Consider the following 25,721-nt stretch of genomic DNA (forward strand, 5'->3'; position numbering starts at 1 on the left):
TTCTGTCTTGTAAAAAAACATCCCACTTTTGTTTGGTGACATTATTCCTGCAGGGAACAGACACTGGAATTTGTTATTGTTGTTACTTCAAATAATGAACATTGTTTTTTCACCTTGTCTCACTCTGGGAATGACTATATATTTGAAGAATTTGATTATTGACCACCACAAACTATTTAAGCACACGTATCCACTAGGGGTGCAACGATACACAAAATTCACGGTTCGGTTCGGTTCGATACTTTGGTGTCACGGTTCGATATTTTGTCGATACAAAAAAAATGTTCATGCCTTTTTAATTTGTCATTTATTAAAATTATAAATATATATTTTAACTCAAAAGTACAGTTTTTAAATTTAACCCTAACCCTTGTGCATGTTTTTTATTTTGACAGCGAATGCGCACCTGTGGACCACTTATGTGCAGCCCTGGTTATTTAGCTCGTCATATTACAGCCACAGAAATTATTTTGTCCATGAAACCATAAAGCTGCACTTTCTTTTTGCCTTATAGTCTGATTTGTCATAACTTCTCCGTTTTGTGGTAAGCTTTTCTTTGGCTGTCACTTCTTCACCCTGACCTGTCTTATTTGGCTCAGCAGAACTGAAATATATATCCTGCTGCTTTTACACACGCACTCACATAAGCTCAGCGATTCTCTGCGCGATCAACCTCTCACATGTTTAAGCTTGCTGCGGGAGATTTCACTTGTCATGTTTGCATAGTAAGCTAACGATTAATAAGACGATGTCAGAGGAATTGGTGCACAAATTATCATCACTCACAGATCAGTGCTGTCGCTCTCTATACACAGTTCGCACGATTGCAAAGTGAAAGCAAAAAAACAAGCGCAAATTCAAACGCGATTTCAATATGTCACATATTGACAGTGGCTCACTGATGCCAATGACATAATTACCCAGCTACATTTCTGAAAGAATGCAAAAGCATTGACATATATTTTCCTTCCTACAATAGCCCGACGGGCAGGGCAGAGATAGATTTTGGTAAACCGACTGAAAAAATCGCTAGCCCCGGGATGTCGGGCTAGCGATATTGCGAGCCCTGTATCTGATTGAGGAATCACTCATCTTTGGAAAAGAGAGTTTATTACAGAGAAATGTCTCTTTCCAAAATAAAAGCTATACTATCCGCTTCTTCTGGGCTATATTCTCAGCAGCATATTAAACATATAAGGAGAATCATGTGCTAACAGCTGTCTAAATGACTCGGCTAAAGTTAGTAGCATGCTTGTTGTTTTTGTCTTTGCACTAGGATGATGTCGGCGTAAATGTGCAGTCATATTCGTTGTGTTCCCACTAGTGCTTTCAGGTTAATCTCGTTGAAATGACCTTAACGCCACAACACGGCAAATCTCCGTTAACGAGCTACCGCCGATCGCCCCGTGCATGGGGCTAGACGGCAAACACGTTAACGAGCTAACTGCTCTAACACACTAGTTCCCACCCATGTAATTGAGCATTGCGTGGCACATCCAACATACTGTTTTACTTTAGTCCATGACTCGCTTACCTTCAGAGTCATACGTCACATGAAAACCAAAATAATTCCAAACGCCAGATCTGAATGAGAGTGGGGGAGGTCCATGTTAAAAGGTGAGCTTAACTTCTGTCTCGCTAGCTTGCCCTGCGCTCTTCCTTCTGACGATGCTGTCTGTGTTGAGCGCTCAGTGAATCTGTGTTCGACTACTCCGCCTAGGCTGCACTGTCGAGCCTAGGCGGAGTAGTCGAACGCAGATTCACTGAGCGCTCAACACAGACAACATCGTCAGAAGGAAAGTTGATAAAATAAATTACAAATTTTGTATTGTTCGATACATATGCATACCGAACCGAAAGCACTGTATCGAACGGTTCAATATCGATACGAATATCGTTGCACCCCTAGTATCCACACAGAAACTTGATTCCTAAGCATCATTTTATGATTCATTACCCATCCTGTATTCGAAAAATTGGCCCTTTACTGTATATGTGGAGTATGAGGTTTGAAGCTAAGCACAAGTTGTTCAAAGATTATTTCAAAAATTTCAAAAACCTCACCAAATCGCTTGCTAAACGGCATCAGATGGCCATTGCTTATCACTGGGAAACCTTTTCTCTTAAACAGAAGGAGTTTGGGCCAATTAAATCATTTTCTTTAAGAGGTGAAAGTGTGGTCAATAGTGAAATGCTATTATCAAAAGATGTTTTCTCAACAAGTTGGGTTAAAATTGATGGTGTAGAGTACAAAGCTGGACTCGTTGTTTGCAGTACAATGGAGGAAGACATGCCAGTCTTTTGTCAAATAATTGATACACTTATGGTTGAAAATGACATTTTTTTGTTGACACACAAACTCTTTACTGAAAACTTTGATGAACATCACCATGCATTCAAAGTAGTACAAACTGAAGAATGGTGTGTCATAAAAATAACTGAACTCAAATGTCACAGACCATTTGATATTCAAAACTCATACAGTGCTGCAGATGAAAGTTTGTACATTATATCTTCATTTATTATGTTTTGATTCACTTTCTGGGAAAAAGAAGCATGATAATAAATGTTTTTGGACAATTTACAGTTTTCTTGAAATTATTCTCATGATTGTACTTGTTGTCGTTAAAAAGTTATGTTAATCTATTACATAAATAGTTCTTTTAGGGATTAAAACTACCTTAATAAAAGATTAAAGAGTTAAAGTGTTATTTTTCAATCTGTGTAGTGTTAATTTAACCCAGTTTGGTGAGTTAAAAATGAACTCAGACATGGTGTTAATAATAATTTGCTCAGTGTTAGTTTAACCCGGTTTTAAGAGTTAAAGAAGGAACTCTGACAAAGTGTTAAATAATTAACTATTTTGAAAATGTTAATTCAACTCTGTAGAGTGTGGAGCTATATAAACCCTGAAAAAATGTTAAAATCAACTCTGTGGGAGTTGATTCAACACTACAGTTTTTGCTGTGTACCGGTAAACTCTTTTTAAAAAAAAAAAAAAAAAAAAAAAAACAGCCACCTGTGCCTCCTCTCTCCTCCAAATGCATTTTAGGAATTGTGACATCCTGTACGATGTCAAACTGACATATTGTCTGAGTCTCAAACTAGAGAAGAGAGCAGGCACAAAATTGAGAAATGAGAAAATACCACTACATTTGGTAAAAGCTTATACATAAACATATTGACTGGCAATCAACATCCCTTTAGTTTATTTGGTTTTTCCTGTTGCCATTGTGCTCATCAGTGACATCCCTGCATGTTCGTCAGTTTGTAGCAAAATCTTTACACTAAACCTTAAACATTCATATCAACACATGTATAATAAATTCCTGAACTCAGCCAATAAAGGCTTTAATAACATATCTGACAGATGTTAAGTGGTCATTAGAAGTTTACATATTTTGTTGTTATTGTTGTTCTTGTCGTTGTTGTCATGTTATTGTTTTCATTCAATTTTCTATTCATTATGTTGTAATGTTTGTCTTAATATTTCATTTCTTAAAGGTTACCTAGTCTTGTTTCCTTCATCTTATATAGCTGGGTTCTGTAATTACGGAGGTGTTATGATTATTCTTTAGTGATACCACTTCTATTTTCTATAAGCAATTGTGCATGTGTATAAATTAAGACAAATAAATATTTGAATGATTACATTGCCAAAAATATTCACTTGTCTGCCTTCACACCCCTTTCAACTTGAGAAACACTGCCTACTCACATTAACTGAATTTTATTTTAATGTATTGCACACCGACCTAAACATTTCAGCACTCCTGATGGCAATGGCACCTCACACAGAGGACACACTCAAAAGTCCTGTTTCCATTTGCAGCTTTAAGATTTGCAGTTTTTGGTACAAAATCTCTGCTATTCCACAATGGAATTTAATATTTTATTAATAAAAAGTTGGTACAAAGCAAAAAAAAGAAAAGAAAGAAAGAAATGTATTAGTAATAATTCATAACTCACATTTCACCATGCATTCCTACAGTATTTTGTTATATAAACTTTAGACACCATTTCTTGTTCATGGCTAATTCACCAATTTACCTAAGATGTCTGGGGCAGATTCATGAATTTGTGGAGTTTGCATGTTTTCTCAATACTGCAGCCCATAAAGCGTGCCTGTCATATAAACCATTGTTTGTTACTTGCCATACCTTCCCTTTTTGAAACCATATCTCATGTCAAGATTGATGTTTAGATTTTATTATTTCCATTTTTCACATCAATAAACATGGTTTCACATTGTCTAAAGGTGTTTGGTGTTGTTCAGTAATATCAGGAGTTCACTCAGAAAACAACACTGGATACAAAAGCATCAAGAGACTGCTTTGATTAATGGCAACCTAATAATTAATAGAGTTGTTTTTTATAACTTGGTCATATCAGATGTCTTTTCTCTTTTAAAAATATGGATGTTTGAAGATAATTTCTGGCTTAATTAGAGAATGATTATTCGGGCAATGTCTAATCTTCTAACCTTTTCTTTCTGCAAAATAATCAATTATCTTTTGACATAACAAATGTCCTCTTTGTTTTTACTACCACTGTCTGGTATCATAATAGTGATTCATAGCCAGGGTCACTGTATTTATAGAACAGGTGCCATGCAATCTTTTTTGAAGCACTATGTTACCACAGAGAATTAAACTTGCTCATGGATGACATTGGCTTTGGTTGTCTAGACAACAAATGAATGCAAAATGAAGTTGTTGGAACTAAATATAGTACATGTTCGCAACAAACTGCAATCTAAGATCATCGTGAGTCTGCAACACCATTTACTGTATATTTATTGTTAGGATTAGATGTGCCAAATGTACAAGAAATGGATCATGCTGGTGCTCTCGACAGAAAGCCAAATGGTCACCTCTGCTGCTCTGCACTGTGATCTATCTTGATGACTTCCAGATGGCTAGCTTTATTATTTACTCATGTTACAGCTAGTGCTGTCAGCGTTAATCTCGATAAAATTATGTTAATGCCATAACCGCATTAACGCAGCAAATCTCTGTTAGCGAGTTAACACGGATCGCCCCATGCATGGAACTGCACAGCGTCTAGCGTTAGCACGGTTAGCTCCTTAACGCTTTAGGGCCGTGCAGCCCCACACACGGAGCTATCCGCATTAACTCGCTAACATAGATTTGCCCCGTTAATGCGGTTATGGCATTAACATAATTTTAACGAGATTAACGCTGACAGCACTAGCTACAGCCTTATTCTAATATGGATTCAATTCATTTTTCACTTGAAAACTCTATATACAATACCTCATAATGACAAATGACAAAAGTTATTTAAAATTATTGCACATTTATTAAAAATAAAAAACAATAATATAACATGTACATAAGTATTCATAACCTTGGACATGACACTCAAAAATGGAGCTCGGGTGCATTCTTTGTTCACATCTTGTAGAGGCTTCTACAACTTTATTGGAATCCACCTGTGGTAAATTCAACTGACTGGAAATGATTTGGCTTGGCGAGCTGGAGGAACGCGGCGAGCCGGAGGGGCCCGCACCACCATCAGAGGGAGACCTCGGTGAGCCAGAGGGACTGCCACATCCGCGATCAGCAGCCCAGCCGCCAAGCACAGTGGTAACACATTTGTTTTAGTTGGTCAAAGGGCTTGCACAAACCTCAGGACAGGCCTGCTCCTCTTTACATCAACGCTAAAACTGTTATGTATCTTATCTTCTGCTGTTCGATTTAAAGCTTCAACTTCCTCCACAGATTTTCTATAGGACTGAGGACTTGGGATTGGTCATGGTTATGCAGTAAGATCAAGTCATGACTCAACTTTGGTGTTCTGGCTTAAAAAAGTGGTACTCTTTCAAGATTGTACAGTACCTACACTGGCCCTTGTGCCTTCATGCTGCGGTCTATCTCATCCCAAACCATCTCGATAGGGTTTATGTCAGGTGACTGTGGAGGCCAGGCCATCTGGTGCAGCATTCCATCACTCCAGGGGTGGCTGTAGCTCAGGAGGTACTGATCGTAAGGTTGGTGGTTCGATCCCTGCCTCCTCCAGTCTGCATGTCAAGTATCCTTGGGCAAGATACTAACCCCAAGTTGCTCTCCGATGCATCCATCAGAGTATGAATGTGTGTGAATGTAGTTCTCTATATAGAGAGAAAGTGCTTGTGAGATTGGGTGAATGTGGCATGTTGTATGTAGTGCTTTGAGTAGAACTATATAAGAATCAGTCCATTTATCTTGGTCAAATAGCCCTTCCACAACCTGGAGGTGTGTTTGGGGTCATTATCCTGTTGAAAAATAAATAATGGTCCAACTAAATGCAAACCGGATGTGGTGTCGCTGCGGGATACTGTGGTAGCCACGCTGGTTCAGTATGCCTTCAATTTTGAATAAATCCCCAACAGTGTCACTAGCAAAGCACCCCCACACCCTGACACCTCCTCCAAGCCTATAGGCATATATTTCATGAGTGAGAGAGATAAATATGAAGTCATACCGTTGCCCGGATCAACAAGGTCCAATCAAGGACATTGACACTGAAACAACTAGTAGTTCGGTGTTTCAACATTCGGAAGAAGGGACTGCTCTCGTGGATAGAGATTAACGAGGTACAACACATATGCTACGGCAAGGGGAGCCAGGATGACAGGTCAGGGGAGAGATATCATCATCCCCACACGAGATTGGGTACCAAGCCCCGATGGAAGTACGATGGAAGAAGGATGGTTGAGTGCAAGAGGAACTGACCTGAAAGATAGGATCATTGCAAAGCTTGAAACCTGGGTCTTCTCAGAAGATCTACTAGAGGATGTGAATGCAGCACTATGGACGATACCTACCGCAACCATTACCAAGACTAAACAGCTGACCTACACCACGGCAGCAGTGATCAGTGAGATGCTTGGCTACAAGTTGAACAGCCACATGGAGCAATACCTCGATGGAGAAGGAGATGAGAAGCCAAGATCAAGGTACACAGAGGGAGGTTAGCCAACTGTCAGAGCTGCAGAACGGTGCAATGAAGAAGGTGCCTAAGAAGTATAGCAAGCTGTCCATACCAGAGGCCTAGGAAACTGCCAATCAAAGACTCACAGCCTTGGCCAGCCGCTTAAAGAGGTATACCAGAGAGACAGAAGGCAGGAGAATAAACCAGCTGTTCTCCATGCAAGGTGCACTCTCAGTGGTAGGGGAACAACATGAGAACAGCACCGCCAAGGCTGGAGACGGCGCAATAATGGAAGAGCATCTGAGAGAAGGACGCAACCTATAACAGCAATTTTCAGTGGATAGTGGAACTAAGAACAGATCACAGCAACCTCCCTGAACAGGGTTCAGTAACCATCACAGTGGCAAACATCCAAGAAATGGTCTCCAGTATGAAGAATTGGACAGCAACAGGCCCCGATATGGTTCACGCCTACTGGCTGAAGAACCTGACTACACTCCATGAGCATCTGGTAGCACAAATGAACCAGCTGCTAGTCGATGAGAGACATCCGGAATGGCTAACCGAAGGCCGGACAGTCCTGATCCCCAAGAATCACCAGAAGGGACCGGTCCCTTCCAACTACTGGCCAGTAACCTGCCTCAGTACCACATGGAAGCTTCTGTCAGACATCATAGTAGCTAAGATAAAGAGGCACATGACTGAATACATGAGTAGGGCACAAAAAGAAATTGGCAAGAATACCAGAGGCACAAAACAACAGCTACTGGTAGAGTGAGCAGGCAGGTGAGGTACCGCAAGACTAGGCTGACCAACTTGTGCACTGCCTCGATTGATTACAAGAAGGCCTATGACTCAATGCCCCACACCCAGATCCTGAAATACCTAGAACTGTACAAGATCAACAGGACCCTAAGAGCCTTCATCAGGAACTTGAATGGGATGTGGCGCACAACACTAGAGGCCAACTTCAAGCCAATAGCACAAGTCACCATTAAGTGTCTACCAAGGATATGCTCTGTCCCCACTGCTGTTCTGCATAGGTCTGAACCCCCTCAGTGAGATCATTAACAGGAAGGGCTACGGATACCGACTTCGGAATGGAATAGTTGTCAGCCACCCCCTCTACATGGATGACATCAATCTGTATGCCAAGAGTGAACAGGACAACAATTTACTGATCCACACCACCAGGATATACAGCAATGATATCGGAATGTCATTCGGACTGAAAAAGTGTAGTTGGATAATAATGAACAGAGGGAAGGCAGTAGAACTGAGGGGATCGAACTACCAGAAGGCGAGACTGCAGACATAGAGGATAATTACAAGTACCTGGGGATCCCACAGGCAAATGGGAATCATGAAGAGGCTGTAGTGACAGCTGCTACCACCAATTACCTGCAGAGGGTCAGGCAAGTCCTGAGGAGTCAGCTGAACGGTAAGAACAAGATCTGGGCTATCAACACCTACGCCCTGCCTGTGATCAGGCACCCTGCTGGGATATTAAGCTGGCCAAAGGAGGAGACAGAAGAGACTGACATCAAGACCGGCATGGAGGGATTCACCCCAAGTCCAGCACCCTGAGGCTGTATGCTAAGTGGAAGGAAGGAGGCCGGAGACTGGTGAGTGTCAGTACCACAGTTCGAAATGAGACAACAAACATCCATGAAGACATCAGGAGAATGGCTCCATCCAACTGTGTGCTCAGTGAATATCACAGGCAGCAGAAACGCAAGAAAGAGGAGGAAGAGGAGAACCCATCATGGAAGGACAAGCCCCTGCAGGGTATGTACCACCAGCAGATAGAGGAAGTGGCTGACATCCAGAAGTTCTACAAGTTCCTGGACAAAGCTGGACTGAAAGACAGCACAGAGGCACTAATCATGGCAGCACAGGAACAAGCTCTGAGCACAAGATCCATAGAGACTGGGGTCTTTCAAACCAGGCAAGACCCCTGGTGCAGGCTGTGTAAAGATTTCCCTGAGACAATCCAGGACATAACAGCAGGCTGCAAGATACTAGCAGACAGGGCATACATGGAATGTCATAAACAGCCGGTATAGTATACAGAAACATCTGTGCTGAGTATGTTCAAACACCATGGCAAGTAAGACAGACATCTAGAGGACCAAGAGGCTGTCTTAAATGAAAAGATGTACAGCATCTGTTTTACATGTGGAGAAAGAAGACACTGGGTAAGAGAATGTCCAAAAGTGTGGAGTGTGGAGTAAGTGCATATGAGAGCATGAGGGTGGGAATGGATGTTTGTGTCTGTGTGTGCCTGTATGTCTGTGTCTATATGTCAGGTTGGGTATCAGACGCCACCTCTCTGGGGACATCTCAGGCCCTCCAAGGTTTGGAGGCCTATCTCCACCCACCACCACTTCCCCTGCCAGTGGCGGACTCCCTCAGGTGTCGGTGCGTTGGTGGTTCTTTGTGTCTGAGGGTGGGCGTCCGGGTACACACCGGCTCACTCCTTGGCGGCCGCTTATCGGGGCCTGGAACCTGGGGCTCGCTCGGGCCACTTCGGAGGTGGGGTGCCCTCGGCCTCTCGGCCTGGGGCTCGGTCACTCAGGCACAGCTGGCTGCCGGCGGAGCTCACGGGCGCATCACTGCAACTCCCCCTGGCTTCTGCTCCGCGGCTGCTGAGTGAGCCCTCATCTGGGACTCTCCTCAGCTCTTACTGGGACAGTGGCGCGGCTGCCCCTCTGTTGGTCTTCCTTGGTCTCTTGTGTTCTGGGGGCCTCTGGATGTCTGGAGTTTTGATCTCCTCCATACCTGCTTCATACCCTGGAGGACGGGGCTGTGGCTCCCCACACTCCCTAGCAGATCGTTACATGGAGAAACCTTTGGAATGCAAGCATACTGATCCACACAGGTATGCACACAGGTGTACGCATGGGTATTCACAGACGCGGACTACAGCTTTCTTGGCTGCTGCCTCAAAGCACATTGTGCGCTGTCTATCTTGCGTGCTGCACAATATCGTTTATTATTTAGTATCTACTGATATCTACTGCTAGCTAGTTTATTGTGATGGTGCCGTTTTTTTTTTTTTTTATTATGTTGCTCTTTGTTGTTTGCTTTCTCTTCCGTTTTGTTTTCTCCATACAGGTGATCCAGGTGTTTTGTTTTTGTTTGTTTTGTTTTTTTCTTTCTTCCCCCCCTTCTCACCGTCTCTTCTCCCCTTTGGTTTTCTTTCTCTCCCTCTCTTTCTTTCATTCTTTCTCCCTGTCCTATCCCCCAGTCATGTCTGTCCCGTTTGTTGCAACTGAAAATAAAATAAATTCATAATTATAATAAAGGTCAATCAAATGGACCAATATGGCAAGGCCATGATGATCCACTTGGTAAAATAAATCCACTTGGCATCTTTCTTGGCCTTAAGACAACAATTCTGATGGCTAAAGATCCAAACGGGACACAAAAAAAAAAAAAAAAAAAAAAAAGAGAATGTCCAAAAAGAAAAAGAGATACCCAGTGCTAGATGGGACGACCTTGAGCGGGATCAAAGCAGATGAAAGAAGGTGTCTTCACAGCCACCAAACAAGCTCCAGTGGCCTCCCCTGACTATGCTGAATCATTTGGTAAATGGACTGGTTCTTATATAGCGCTTTTCCACTCTTCTGAGCACTCAAAGCGCTTTACACTTGTGTATTCACACCCATTCGCACAAGCACATTGTTCTAAGTGCTTTCTAAGTAACATTCACACACATTCATACTCCGATGGATGCATCGGAGAGCAATTTGGGGTTAATATCTTGCCCAAGGATATTTGGCATGCAGACTAGGGGAAGCCAGGAATTGAACCACCAACCTTCCGACCAGTAGATGACCTGCTCTACCGCCTGAGCTACAGCCACCCATTTTAACTGATATCTCCAAAAGTTGATTCTGTTCATCTGGAAGTAGTGTTATCAGTGGGAGAAACGTTTCATCACTCATCCAAGTGACAAAGATTTACTTACCTGGAGATTTTTTGGGAGATTTACTTACCTGGATGATTGAGAATGCATCAAGACATTTTAACTGATTCAGCATAAAACATCTCTTCTCCCCAACCTGGATCCATTTCAGTTTATATATATCAAATCGCTCAACTGATGATGCAATTTCAACTGCCCTTAACCCAGCCCTCACACATCTGGACACTAGAGACTCGTATGTTAGAAAGCTGTTCATAGACTTCGGTTCAGCATTCAACACGATCATTTCCCAGCAGCTCATTCACAAACTGGATCTGCTTGGGATCAGCACCTCGCTGTGTAACTGCATGGCTGCTGGATTTCCTGACAGGAAGACAGCAGACAGTACGGGTTGGCAGCAACACCTCCAGCATACGAACACTGAATACAGGGGCTCCCCAAAGATGTGTGTTGAGCCCCCTTCTTTCACTGTGCCGACCCACGACTGCACATCATCACAGAGCTCCAACCAATTCATCAAATTTGCAGATGACAAAACTGTGGTAGGTCACATCAGCAACAATGATGAGACCTACTACAGGAGTGAAGTTAACCATCTGGCTGAATGGTGCAGTAACAGCAACCTGTCCTGGGTATGCACATCTCTGAAGATCTCTCCTGGTCACAAAACACAGCATCACTGGTTAGTAAAGCCCAACAGTGACTCACTTCCTCCCCAAACTGAGGAGAGCAAGAGCGTCAACCCCCATTATGACTACCTTCTACAAAGGCACTGTTGAGAGTATCCTCACCAGCTGCATCACTGTGTGGTGTGGCTCCTGCACTGGGTCCTACCGGAAAAAGTTACAATGAGTAGTTAGGGCAGCGGCGAAGTACTTGTCTTCCCTCCCTCCAGGACATCGAATCATCTAATGCCTTCTAATGATACTAGCCGTTTTACAACTACTCTTTCAAGATTTTTTAAAATAAAAGCAAGGGTGGAGATTTGTATATAATTAGCTAAGACTGAGTAAGCCACAGGTGGATGATAGTTAAAATATAAAACTGTCTAAGCATTTCAAATGAATTAAAATTCTGTCTAGGTCTTCAGTTGATTGATAATGTGCTATAATCATATAGCACATCATTTGACACACATATAATATACAAATATAATAGAAAAACTCAACAACAGTAAGGAAGATGTGCATCTCTATCAGTCATCTGCCTGCTTTCCAGGTTGTGCAGTAGCTTGTCTAAACACCTATAACTTCCACTTTCCCTCACTTTCAAACTCAGCTCAATACAGGCTGGGCTGGGTTTAAAAAAATTCAAAATACAAATCTATTTTAATTTGAATAGTCCGATATAGATTCATTAAATCCAAAGTGCGGGTCCTTCATATGATAGCACATACATGGACATGTTGTCAGGTGCTGAAAGCAGACATCTCACAGATTCCGAAACTGAATGTTTCGTCACTCTAATCAAAATTCAAAAGAAGATGAAAACTACACTCTACATTTGAAAAACATTGTTATGAATTTTACTTTGCGTCTATCATGATAAAACCACACTTCCTGCACAGCTCTCTCTGCCAGTGTACTTCCAGACCAGTTTCCCATCAAAAATCTCTATTTTTGGCCTTATTCACTTGGTTATTAAGCACCAGTCTACCATTGTGTACAGTGTTGTTGGCCGGACAAGAAAGCCTAATTCAACGTTTCAACGTTTATGAATTATGCCAAATTGCAAAACGCTTTGCTGTTTCTTTAATACAACCTCTAACTTTGCTCTACTCCACTTCAGCAGCATCAGTCTTTGTACAGGTAACATTCATATGTAGATTTCTTCAGTTTTTGATGTACTGCAGCATTTTAAAGAGGGTTGTGATCTATAAAAGCCCAGGCCAGGAAAATCTCCATGTATTTCTGTGTTTTATCCTCAGTTACTTTGACACAAAGGGATATGCTGCGATGCTTGCACCTCTGATGAAGTATCAGCTTTGTTTTTATACCTAAATAGTTTACACTGAGTTTGTAATTGTAGAGAAATAGTCAATTCAATATGGGCATGTCATTTTCCAGCAAGAACCTCAGTTGAACCTAGTGCTCATATTGTTTTAGCCCAGTCAACTTCTTGCTTGTCTTCAAGCCAGTTGGCCTCAACTTTGTGTACTTTCTTGCTGCTTACGTCTGTAATTCTCATGATCAAATCAATAAGGATAAAGATCCCAACTAGACCTAAATCTCCAAAAAGTTGATTCTGTTCATCTGGACGTAGCGTTTTGTTGGAGAAACGTTTCGACACTCATCCAAGTGACTTCTTCAGTCTCAGCTGACTGCAGGTTTCCCCAATCTTATAAACAGTACATTTGCATAATGACTGAAACCAGCCCACTGAAGGAACAATGGGCTGGGAGGTCACTTCCATAATCTTAATTATGCAAATAATTCTCATGACCATTGATCAACAACCACTGACCATCATTGTTGATCAATGTTTCTCCCACAAAACGCTACGTCCAGATGAATAGAATCAACTTTTTGGAGATTTACTTCCCTGGATGTTTGAGAATGCATCAAGACGTTTTAACTAGACCTAAAGTTAGTTCTATAAGAAGAAATCAATTAAAAATTACCAAATAATTTATTGAAGTACAGAGTTTGAGTCATGAATTATTTGGTGATTAGGCTGAAGCTACAAATCATAACAGAGTCAGACTATGGTAGGAAGTAGGGGATGAGTTCCCACAGTCTAAATACTGGAGACTTGCATGACGATGCATAATTAACCAGGATAAGGTGGAAATGGAGAGAAGGTGTGCCACACGAGTGAGAGTCAAGAATAGCAAAAGAGAACTGATATTCAAACCACACACAACAGAGACTGACTGGCTTGGAAATGGCAAGAAAGCAAATGAAGACATATATTATGCCCCCCTGTTGTTAATTTATTGGGTTTCTTTGGCTGGGGCATTTCTCAGTTTTCCCACTAGTGGGCAGAATTACCCCTTGAGTTTGTGGCTTCTTCTTTAGTTATTTTGTGTGCACTACACTGCCACCTTTGGTGATGTGTTGCAAGCAGCAGGCAAAGTTCACGCAGGCAGTGTGAGAAAATGCCTGGAGGAGAAAACAAGCTGCACAGCTTTAAGCCCAGTTTACATTGTTGGGGAGTTTGTTGAGCCATAATCTGTAAGTAATCAATGTGTAGCTTTATTTTCTGTAAGATTTGTTACTTTCCTGTTACTTAAGAGGTTATTCGAACTTATAAGGAAAGATGTTTATGGTGAATGTAAAGCATAAGAAAAGCTATGTTGCTAACTTCTGTTTTTGGTTACAAAATAAGTCGATACCACTGGCGTGCACAGATAGAGACGAGGTGGTGCTGAAGCACTTGCCCTTTTGCCCTCAGTCCAAAAAAGTGCCCTTTTGAAAGACGTGATTTTTTTTTTTTTTTTAAAGCTGCGCGATTTAAAAAGGTGTGAAAATAATGGCTTGATTTGTGCCCCTTCTTCAAAGACACCCGAACCCTGTCGCTTTTTCACTGTCACCGTGTCACGTGAACACGCTTGCAGTTCATTTGTTGTGAGGCGTGTAGCAGCGGCATGACATAGGACTACTTGGAGTAGGCATAGTAGGCTAACTATAGCGACTGGGAGCCACGGCGGACAACACGGCAGCTCTTTCCCTTCCCAACCAGTCAGGTAACCCATGAATCGAGTGAAATTATTCTGTTTGCCCTCTAAGACCAACCTGCAATTGTTTTGTTGTGAAGTAGCCTGTCAGAAACTGCACATGACAAACTTTGCCAGCTTGCCCCCTCCATCCATCCATATGGATAAACAAAAAAACGACACATTTAAAATGTAACCTAAACCATTTAGGCAACCCCACTCTCCATCAATTCCGACCTTTTTGCATACACTATTGAAAATATCACGTTATGCTATAGGCTACATGCCGTTAGGCAGAGGGCTCTTTTGAGCCCATTTTTCCTTACAAATTTTAGGATGATCTCACGGAAATCTGTGAATAAATACAAAGTTTTCAAACTGAAGTCAGTGACGGGAAGACATCACACTTTTTAGAGATGGAACTGCAGAAAAACCTAAAACCTTGACATGATTATGAATAATAGAATTATGGACGTTTCTCCGTTTTTGTGGATTAGCCTTTCCATAACTAACGTCAACTACTGTCCTACTTTGGTAAGATTGAAATTAATGTCTTTGACTGTCTTTAGTAGGTGTCTCCTGTGAGAAAGTTAGAACACCGTCCAACTGTCTAAAGATGCAGTCTTTCGCCTAACTGGTTGTTACTGACTCAGCGATGCTCGCAGACATTTACGCACTGTGTTGTGACCTGATTGTGACAGAACAGTGACGTTGTTATTGGTAGTTTGAAGGGTACGGTGTTGGGGGTGGTGCATGTTAAAAGTTTTGAGAAGCACTGGTTAGACATGTTAATTTTTTTTGGTGTAACATATTGGCAACATTAACACATTAATTGGTAAAGGAAAAGAGGCAGTTCCAATTGCCTGTGTGAAACGACCACTTCTGCCCTGTTCTTGTAATGACCACATCAGTCTTATTCGTTCTCATAACATTTTGGTCTATTATTTTTACTAATTCAGCAAGCATAAGCCTAGGAAAGAGATGCCTGAAGAAGGAGAACACTAACAGTCAAATTTGCATTTAACCTGTGCGATTTTTTTTCTTATACAAAGAACAGGTTTCCACATATGCCAAAAACGTGCCCTTTTTCCCCCTGGAGACTGCCCCCCAAATGTCTGTGCACTCCACTGGTCGATTTACTAATGCTTGGTATTATTTACTGTATGTCACGTCTTACAAATTAAAAGAGGACAAAAACAGTTTTCCGTTAAAGACACAAAGAACCAAAGCGATGTGTCCTGTCCATTCCTGGAACATCTCCTCCTTAGTTAAGCTCGCTGCATAGGGTGAATAGCCATACATTCACCTGAGGGCAGCAGAGTAAGAAGATTATCTACCTATCAAGCACCCAAGATGTCTCAGCCTCAGTTATTCACGTTCGTCACACTCTTCACGCCGTTCATCCACCAGTCAAGCTGGTCAAGCCGAGCCAGAGCAGAAGCAGAAGCCGCCCGCACCAGAGCACAGTACGCCAAACACCAGATTGACATGGAGGTTGAGAAGGCACACATCGAGGCAATACTAAACGCTCTGAAGAAGGAGGGTGAGGCTGAAGCAGCGCTCTCCGCAGCTCATGTCCTGGAATTGGCAGCCGATGAGGAGCATGACGCTGTTGACCTCACAGAACAAGGAGTCTCCTCTAAGACGCCTCCTTCCATCAGATGTGCTCAGGATTAAGTGAACGCTCACTTCGCTAACTGCAGCTTGGTAGTTAATGAAGACGGAAAGCCTGATACAGGACAACTGGTCAGTAATAACGACGCTCAGCATCTACGACAGAGTCAACCACTAGTTGCCTCCTCTCTAGGTGAACATCTCACGGATTTTGTAGATCAGGAGCAACCAAAGTCCCCTCCTATACACAGAAAAACTGACATTTCAACCCAGCCTAAACCTTCAATGCCTCCACAGACTGAACTCTCAGATTTTACAGCCTATCTAGCATGCCGTGATCTGCTGACAGTGGGAGTCAAGGTTTTCGACAACCGTCCTGAGTCCTACTTGTCCTGGAAGTCCATCTTCCACAACGCCATAGAAGGCCTCAACCTCAAGTCCAGCGAAGAGCTCGACCTCCTCACCAAGTGGCTCAGTGGGGAGTCACTCCAACATGCTCTGAGGATCAGGGCGGTCCATGTGAACAACCCACAAGCAGGTCTTTTGTCTAGACGTTTCCACAAACGTTAACGTTTTGGTTCTCCACAGGTAGTCGAAGCATCACTTTTCCAACGCTTACAGTCTTTTCCAAAAATATCTAATAAGGACACTCACTTATTGCAGGAGCTTGCAGATCTCCTGTTGGAGTTAGAGTATGCACAAAGTGAAAATTATCTACCCAGCCTTAGCTTTCTGGACACCCCAAGGGGGATAAACCTGATAGTGGAAAAGCTACCCTACGCACTCCAGGAGTCCTGCGTGAAACAGGGGACAAAATACAAAAAGGACAATGGTGCAGTTTGCCCACCTTTCTCATATTTCGTTCAGTTTATAAATGATTATGCAGAAATTAAAACAGATCCTAGCTTTATGTTACAAAGTTCAAACATAGTAGCTCCAAAACCTGATAAGCCATTGGTGAAACCAACTAAATACAGAGTTCCGGTCTCAGTGAACAGAACAGATATTAGTCAAACAAACGTCACAGCACAAACATCGGTTCTCAACCCAGACAGACAATGTCCTATTCACCACAAGCCCCATTCACTTGCCAAATGCAGGGGTTTTAGGTAAAAAACAATAGATGAAAGGAAAAGCATCCTCAAAGAACATGCTATTTGTTATAAGTGTTGTTCTTCCACAGGTCACTGAGCTAAGGATTGCAAAGCCATTATCCAATGCTCGAAATGTAATAGTGATGCTCACGTGTCTGCCATGCATGCTGGTCCACCTCCATGGGCAACCAAGGACTCTAACCTCCTGCCTCAAAGCCACGGCGGGGAGTCTGATCCTTCAAGCCCTGTAAACACAACTGCTTGCACAGAGGTGTGTGGCCCAGGTCTAAAAGGCAAATCCTGCTCTAAGATTTGTTTAGTCGACGTGTATCCCCACACAAACCCTGAAGAGAAAACAAGGATGTACGCCATGTCGGATGATCAAAGCAACTCATCCTTAGTCAGGTCTGCTTTCTTCGACATGTTTAATGTGAAAGGCACTATGTTCCCATACACCATGAAAACGTGCAGGTTTATCAGAGGTTGGAGGACGCAGAGCAACTAATTTCGTTATTTAGGATGTAAATGGGAAAGTGTCCATGTTGCTGCCCACACTGACAGAATGTGATCACATTCCAGATAAGAGACGAGATACCCACCAAGGAGGCTGTGTCGGCTCACCCTCATCTACAGGCACTCGCTTCACAGATCCCTCCTCTGGACCCAGCCGCGGACATTCTCCTCCTCTTGGGCAGGGACATCGTCCATGCTCACAAGGTTCGCAGTCAGGTAAATGGTCCAAACAGGGCACCTTATGCCCAACGCCTCGATCTGGGATGGGTGGTTGTAGGCGATGTCTGCCTCTCAGGTGCCCACAAGCTCACAGTAAACTCTTTTAAGACAGACATTCTGAATAGTGGGCGCCCTACCTTCCTTAGCCCCTGTGAAAACAAAATCTATATCAAAGACAAATACACAGAAAGCTCTCCTACATTCGAGAAGACACAAGTGGAATTAGGCAGACACATTTTCCAGCAAACAGTAGATGATGACAAAGTGGCTCTTTCAGTAGAAGATGCTTTGTTCCTGGAAATTATGCACAGAGACTTTACTAAAGATGAGGCAAACAATTGGGTAGCTCCACTCCCATTCCCCCAGACAGCGTTTACCCAACAATAGGGACCAAGCCCTCAGTTGCTTAATGTCGCTCCGCAAAACGCTGAAAAAGAAACCTGAAATGAAGGAACATTACATTGAGTTTTTAGACAAAACTTTCAGTAAGGGCCACGCTGAACCAGCTCCAGCTCCAGAACAAGAATGCTGGTATCTCCCTAGTTTTGGCATTTATCACCCTCAGAAGCCAGGTAAAATTAGGGTGGTTTTTGATTCAAGTGCACAGAACAACAATGTTTCTCTCAATGATGCCCTACTCAAAGGGCCAGATCTCAATAGTACTCTTGTGGGAGTTCTGATAAGTTTCAGGTCCGACCCATATGCAGTCATGGCCGACGTGGAGCAAATGTTTTACAATTTTGTTGTCAGAGAAGACCACCGCAACTACCTTCGCTTCTTGTGGTTTAAAAACTATGATCTGGATGGAGAAGTACAGGAATTCAGGATGAGAGTCCACGTATTCGGGAACTGACCTTCCCCATCAGTGGCTATTTATGGACTGAAACGAACAGCGATGGAGGGAGAAAAAGGACACGGCAATGATGTAAGAGAGTTCATTGAACGCCACTTTTATGTGGATGATGGACTAAAATCATATCCTTCCACTGATGAGGCCATCAACATTCTCTGTAGGGCTCAGAAGATGCTGGCTCAGTGTAACATATGCCTGCATAAAATCTCATCCAACTGTCCTACCATCACAAACACTTTTCCAAGCGAGGACCTGGCAGCTGACATGCAGGGCCTTGACCTTGGGCAGACATCCATGCAGCGAAGCTTGGGCTTGGGCTGGGACCTGTCTACAGACTTGTTCAAGTTCCAGATAACCATCAATGAGAAGCCCTTCACTAAGCGTGGAGTATTGTCAGTTGTTAATAGTGTGTATGACCCACTCGGCTTTGCTGTCCCTTTCATTGTAGAGGGCAGGGTCATACTCAGAGACAGTTCCACTGACATTTGTGAATGGGACACTGAACTCCCTAAAGACAAATTACAACAGTGGCAACAGTGGAAACACTCCCTTATAACATCTACAACAACTGGAGATCCCCAGAATGTTCACCTCTATACCACTGTCTGCAGCAGTAACTAAGGAAATCCATGTTTTCTGGGATGCCTTTACCAAGGCAGTGGGCGCCGTTGCCTACCTTAAACTCACAGACAGAGATGGTCGTAATGAAGTGGGCTTCCTTCTCGGCAAGGCACGGCTTGCCCCAAGAACAGACATCACCATACCCAGACTTGAGCTCTGTGCAGCGGTCCTGGCTGTCGAAGTGGCGGAGTTAGTTGTGGACGTGCTGGACATCGCAGTTGATCAGGTGAGCTTCTATTAAGACTCCAAAGTAGTCCTCGGTTACATCTTCAACACAAAGAGGCGTTTTTACGTCTATGTGCACAACAGAGTGGAACGCATCAGGCGATCCACACAAGCCCACCAGTGACATTATGTGCCCACTCACTTAAATTCTACTGATCATGCCAGCATTACCTGCTGAGCAGCTTTCTACCTCCACATGGCTCAGTGGACCCGCTTTCCTTACCAAGTCAGAAATAGGTCAATCTCAGGCAGAGTCGTTTGATCTTGTAGACCCAGAGACTGACAAAGAACTGCGTCATGAGGTAACTACTTGTGTTACCACTCTTGCAAAGGATGTTCTCAGTAGTGCCAGGTTTTCAAGTTGGAATGTACTACTGAAAGCTATATCTAAACTCCGACACATTGTTCAGTCCTTTAAGCAGAACATAGAAGGCTCCTGTCAGGGCTGGCACAGCTGTAGTGAGCATTTAACCGAAAAGCAGCTTGCTCAAGCTAAGATCATTATCATTCGCACCGTCCAAAGAGAAGTCTATGCAGAAGACATAAGACAGCTTGAAAAGAGTATGCCCCTCAAAGGTTCAAGCCCACTTAGCAAACTGAGCCCATTTCTCGACACAAATGGAATCCTCAGAGTGGATAGGAGACTAAGACGAGCACAGGTGACTTCGGATGAAACAAATCCTATCCTCATCCCTGCAAAACACCACCTTGCCCAGCTCATTATAAGACACTTCCATGTGAAAGTATGCCATCAGGGCAGACATTTTACTGAAGGGGCAGTCAGAGCTGCAGGCTTTTGGATTGTGGGAGGAAAAAGAGCAATAAGCAAAATTATATTCAACTACGTGACATGTCGAAAACTAAGAGGCCGACAGCAGGAACAGATTATGGCAGAGCTACCAGAGGACAGGCTGTCCACTGACCCTCCTTTCACACATGTAGGGCTTGATGTGTTCAGGCCCTGGCCTGTCACTGTCAGAAAAAGGCGTGGTGGGCAAGCGGATGCAAAGCAATGGGCAGTCATATTTACGTGCATGAGCACGGGCCATTCACATTGAAGTTATAGAATCAATGTACACGTCATCATTTATCAATGCCCTGCGTCGTTTTTTTGCCATCAGAGGTGCAGTCAAACTTCTTAGGTCCGATTGTGGGACAAATTTTGTGAGTGCCTGCAAAGAGCTGCAAATAGACAAACAGGGCTGCTACAACAGCAAACTAAACAGTTTTCTTGAAGACTCCGGCTGCAAATGGCTTTTCAACCCCCCACATGCGTTGCATATGGCTGGCTCCTGGGAGCCCATGATTGGGGTCAAGCGCAAAATCCCTGATGCAATGCTCCTAGAACACAGGAATGCAAAGCTTACCCATGAAATACTGGTGACCTTAATGGCTGAAGTCACTGCAATAGTAAATGCTCGTCTGTTAACAGCAGTTTCTGCAGACCCAGATAACCCAGTCATCCTTACCCCTGCCATGCTGCTCACGCAAAAGGTTACGACCCCACCAATCCCACCAGGTCAGTTTGGAAACAGTGATGTGTTCAAAGCTCAATGGAGGCGCGTACAATACCTCGCTGATGTCTTCTGGAGATGATGGAAAAAAATATACATCTCAGGACTTCAGGACTGCCGCAAATGGAAAACAGTAAAGCCTAACCTACAAACAGGAGATGTTGTTCTTTTAAGAGAGACACTCGAACATAGGAACAACTGGCCACTTGGACTCATCACCAAAACCTTTCCCAGTGAGGATGGGCTTGTAAGGAAAATAGAGGTGAAGATTTTCCGCAAGGGTGAACACAGGTGCTACATAAGGCCTATAAGTGAGGTTGTGCTATTGGTGTCTAAGGATTGTACTTAAAAGCAGAAACTTTGTTTCATTGTATTTTACTTGCTTTTTACATGTTAGTTGAGAATGACATTCCATGGATGTCAGGCGGGGAGTATTCTGCCCCCCTGTTGTTGCTTTATTGGGTTTCTTTGGCTGGGGCATTTCTCAGTTTTCCCACTAGTGGGAAGAATTATCCCTTGAGTTTGTGGCTTCTTCTTTAGTTATTTTGTGTGCACTACACTGCCACCTTTGGTGATGTGTTATAAGCAGCAGGCAAAGTTCACGCAGGCAGTGTGAGAAAATGCCTGAAGGAGAAAACAAGCTGCACAGCTTTAAGCCCAGTTTACATTGTTGGGGATTTTCTTGAGCCATAATCTGTAAGTAATCAATGTGTAGCTTTATTTTCTGTAAGATTTGTTACTTTCCTGTTACTTAAAAGGTTATTCGAGCTTATAAGGAAAGATGTTTATGGTGAATGTAAAGCATAAGAAAAGCTATGTTGCTAACTTCTGTTTTTGGTTACAAAATAAGTTGATACTGATGCTTACGTATTATTTTACTGTATGTTCACAGTCTTACAAATTAAAATTCAGTTAAAGACACAAAGACAAAGTGATGTTTCCTGTCGTTCCTGGAACCATCTCCTCTTATGTTAAGCTCGCTGCATAGGGTGAATAGCCATACATTCACCTGAGGGCAGCAGAACATAAGTGCAAAAAAGTTATGTAAAGAATAGACTAGCAGTCCGAACACCTTAGAAATCAGGCAGATGAGTGAATAGAGATTGTCCTTATTAAACTTACACATAAGCATCATTACCTTAAAACACAGACATTAGCCTGAGAACATCCTTACAAAACACTATGTCTAAAAAAGGACATGCATATGATAAACTGCAAGAACGTTTTTCACAACATCGTGTAATTAAATTCTTCTAGTTAAAAAAGAAAGATAAAGATTCCACTAGCCCCCTAGAACATCCTGGGATAATGGAGTTTTTGTGGTTGATGGAGCGCTTCATGTGGGACCGGTGAGATTTACTCCCCAGCTTGACTCACAAACAGACAGACACGGCACCCAACCACAGCACCTAGTGCAGAGATTTGATGCAACACTGGCACCAAAGGCAAATGAGATTAACGTAGGGGGAAAGGAATTGACTCTTTTCTTGACAGATTTGTAGATCCTGCTGGATCGAATACCAGCAAAAAGGCTGTAAAAGCCATCATCTGTGGGTTGAATTACACACAACGTGGAACAACTGGCTTGAGTTGGGAAAATACAACCACCCTTTTTTGATTTACTTGCACCCGCACCCATCACACACCCACCCACCACCATTATCATCCATAGGGGTATGTCGATGGGCATTGTTTTGTAATTTAGGATTGTAATTCAGTAGGCAAAATGTCTTTATGAAGCAGTCTTTGGCTCTTGATCTATGTTTGTCTATTGGCTTACAATAGAAACAATATTAATAACCATTCATCACAAGGCTCATCAACCCATCACATTCCTCTTCTTGGCCAACACATGAAATCTAAATATGAGCATCTAAGACTGCTGGCAGCCCTTGTTCCCTGAGCAATAATGTGTGGAGGTCAAATATTGCTGCACAGTCAATTCAACAATAAAAGTGTCTTTGCTTCTCTTGGGGGTTCTGTACCATCTAATATATTTGTAGAGTGAAGAATGCACTGCATTTAAAATCCAGTCTGCATCCAGGTGTGGCAGGATTGAAAATTTCCAGTGCCACTTCTGTTTAAGCAATTAGTTCTACAGCCATGAATATCCACAAACCAGCAAGTACAGGTCATAAAAAATAAAGCTGTTTTATTGCAACAAATTTGTGTTACTTAGTTACTTAGGATATAAGGAGAAGATATATTCTGAATCTACTTCACACAGAGGAATTACACCTACTGGTCAGTACTAAACCCCAGGTAAAATGAATAACTTTGATTATTAATCCAAAGATTTATGTTTCGTGCAAACCTTTAAAGACTTGGACTAAGACTAAACTTAAAGTCATTTATGGAACACAGCAGGAACAGATTAGGCTTGATGAGACAATGGAAGCAAAACTGAACATAATGCAGACAAAATGGAGACAAACAAAATAAAACATGGACAAAAAAGGAAAGACACGACACGAAGACTAGCATGGCAGTATACAGGGGACACACATATGCACAGATGAGACAGGGAAAGAATGGACACGAAAGGGAACAACTAATTAAGTCTAAATTATGTAGAAAAAACAATAAATCCAGAAGTACTTAATGCAGTAGCTCCCAAAGTGGGGGTGCACCCCCTAGGGGGGATGCAGAGCCATTGCAGGGGGGCACAGTATGAACAAAAAAGAATGGTTGGACACTGGTAGCATAATGGACAGGTTTTTGATGGGGCTCCCACACAAATGCAAAGCAGAGGATGAAGCAATGTCAGATAGGCTTCCAAACCAAATTACCCCATATGGAAAAGATATATATAAATCTTATAAAGTTTGTATCTGTCTTGTGTGAAACTTGCATGAAAAGCATACAAGAGTGAAAACAGATATAAGATCCCTTGAAAAATTATATAATGAAACTTGTATGTTTTGGATACTTACTAAAACAATATATGAAAGTAATGAGAAAGTGGCCACTTTTATGAGTAAATCATGTAAGCCATATATGATTTACTCATGAAAGTGGCCACTTTCATGAGTAATCACATATAAGTTTTTACTATTTCTTTTCCATATGGGACTTCCAAGCCAAATACCAGAAAATATGATGAAGCATATCTTGTCTTTGGCTTCACCTACACAATGGTGGTGCCAAGGTAGGTATCCCTGACAGAATTTGTTTCCCCTGCATCGGGAGCACGTGCTGGGCTCTCCAAATTATGGACAAACAGTATCCCACGTTCTTGATTTTTAGTTGAAATCCCTGACAAACAGTGTCCCACAGTTGTTTATGTTTTTAAACCCATTTTGCACAGAGAGACATTTTTTGAAAAATGTATCGATAGCAGTGTTGAATATTCTTACACAGTAAAACAAAACAAAAAAACAACTATATCTAAAATAATTACACCATAAAGATGGTTTGTTTTTCTGTTATTTAAAAGAGGTATTTTATTGCAGCCTGTAATTAATTGCAGTTTACTTTTATTTATTTAATTCTTTACTAAAGGTTTGAGATGTGAAATAAACTGCAATAGAGTTTTAAAACAAAATATGTGTGTGTGTGGTTAAAGGATGTGTTTGTACAGTAGGGGGTTCTTGTAATTATGTTTAAACATGGTGGGGCCAAGCAAAAAAAAATTTGGGAACCACTGACTTAATGAATCCATAAAAAGTCAAAACACTGGGTCAATAACCCAGCAACCATGCAACCTAAACGTTTTTGCAGTTATAATCTTTTTTGACCCAGGTCAAAATTTTCCCTCCTCCACACCCGAGGGTGGCATTTTTCATTTTCTCTGCTGTTTTTGCTTTTGTAAGTTTCAGGTGGAGGCTGACCATTGATTGATGACTGAATAGGGCAGGATATATATTGGGACCCATCAAGACTGGTGTGGCCCTGTCTACTTCCTGCTTCTAACCTGGCTGTGTGTTCAGTTTGTTGTAAATCTAATTAACACATGAGTTTATTATTTATGCCATTGATTTAAATAAACATTTTGCCTCATTTTATTCAAGCAAACTAAATGCTTAAATAAGTGCTAGTTTTTTTTAACATACTGTGGGGGAAAGGCAGAGCAGATAAGGAGCAGCAGCAGCAATAATCACCAAAACAATGATAGATTCCAGCAATTGTCAGTGACTATGAGATTCATTATAATTCACAGAATTAAAAATTCATTGACAAAAATTAATAAGTAATGATTCATACAAATGCATCACCCATTAGAATTATCAAATATCAAATACGCTGGAATGAATATACACTACTGGGCACCCCAATTTTTACAGTTATTTATTTATTTATTTTGCAATTCAAGTCGTTTAAGTCCGATGAATTGCTTGAAATGGTGCAAAGGTTTAAAAAAAAGATAAGGTTACCCAAAACCGAAAATTAATGTAAATTTTAGAATTATAAAAAAGGCCTTTTTTTTAAGGGAACACAAAATGGGTTAAAATATTTAAAGCTGTTCTGCAGCACTGGAGGTTGATTAAGCCTTGAAAGCTGGTGCTACTACTACAGGTGTTCCAACTTTTCTGGATTACTTACAGTG

General features: G+C 42.1%; 1 protein-coding gene and 1 long non-coding RNA gene across 3 annotated transcripts in view; one reads left to right on the forward strand and one right to left on the reverse strand.

Annotated features, from left to right (window-relative positions):
• ntm (neurotrimin) overlaps positions 1–25,721 on the reverse strand; it is a 471,010-nt gene that overhangs the window by 143,982 nt on the left and 301,307 nt on the right. Inside the window, exon 1 of one of the 2 annotated variants that reach the window (XM_040013490.1) lies at positions 17,830–24,022. The exons of the other annotated variant lie outside the window; for it this stretch is intronic. Coding sequence (XP_039869424.1) covers positions 17,830–17,857 — 28 coding nt within the window. The 5' untranslated portion in view covers positions 17,858–24,022. Of the gene's footprint in view, positions 1–17,829; positions 24,023–25,721 lie in introns of those variants that run through there. 2 annotated transcript variants of the gene reach the window in all.
• On the forward strand, positions 1,869–15,830 carry LOC120722573. The gene is made up of 3 exons (XR_005693523.1): positions 1,869–2,974; positions 11,311–11,316; positions 15,817–15,830. It is a non-coding gene; the product is annotated as an uncharacterized LOC120722573 (long non-coding RNA).

Source organism: Simochromis diagramma, unplaced genomic scaffold (assembly GCF_900408965.1).
Source record: "Simochromis diagramma unplaced genomic scaffold, fSimDia1.1 OVJJ01000123.1, whole genome shotgun sequence".
In the NCBI taxonomy this organism is placed as follows: domain Eukaryota; kingdom Metazoa; phylum Chordata; class Actinopteri; order Cichliformes; family Cichlidae; genus Simochromis; species Simochromis diagramma.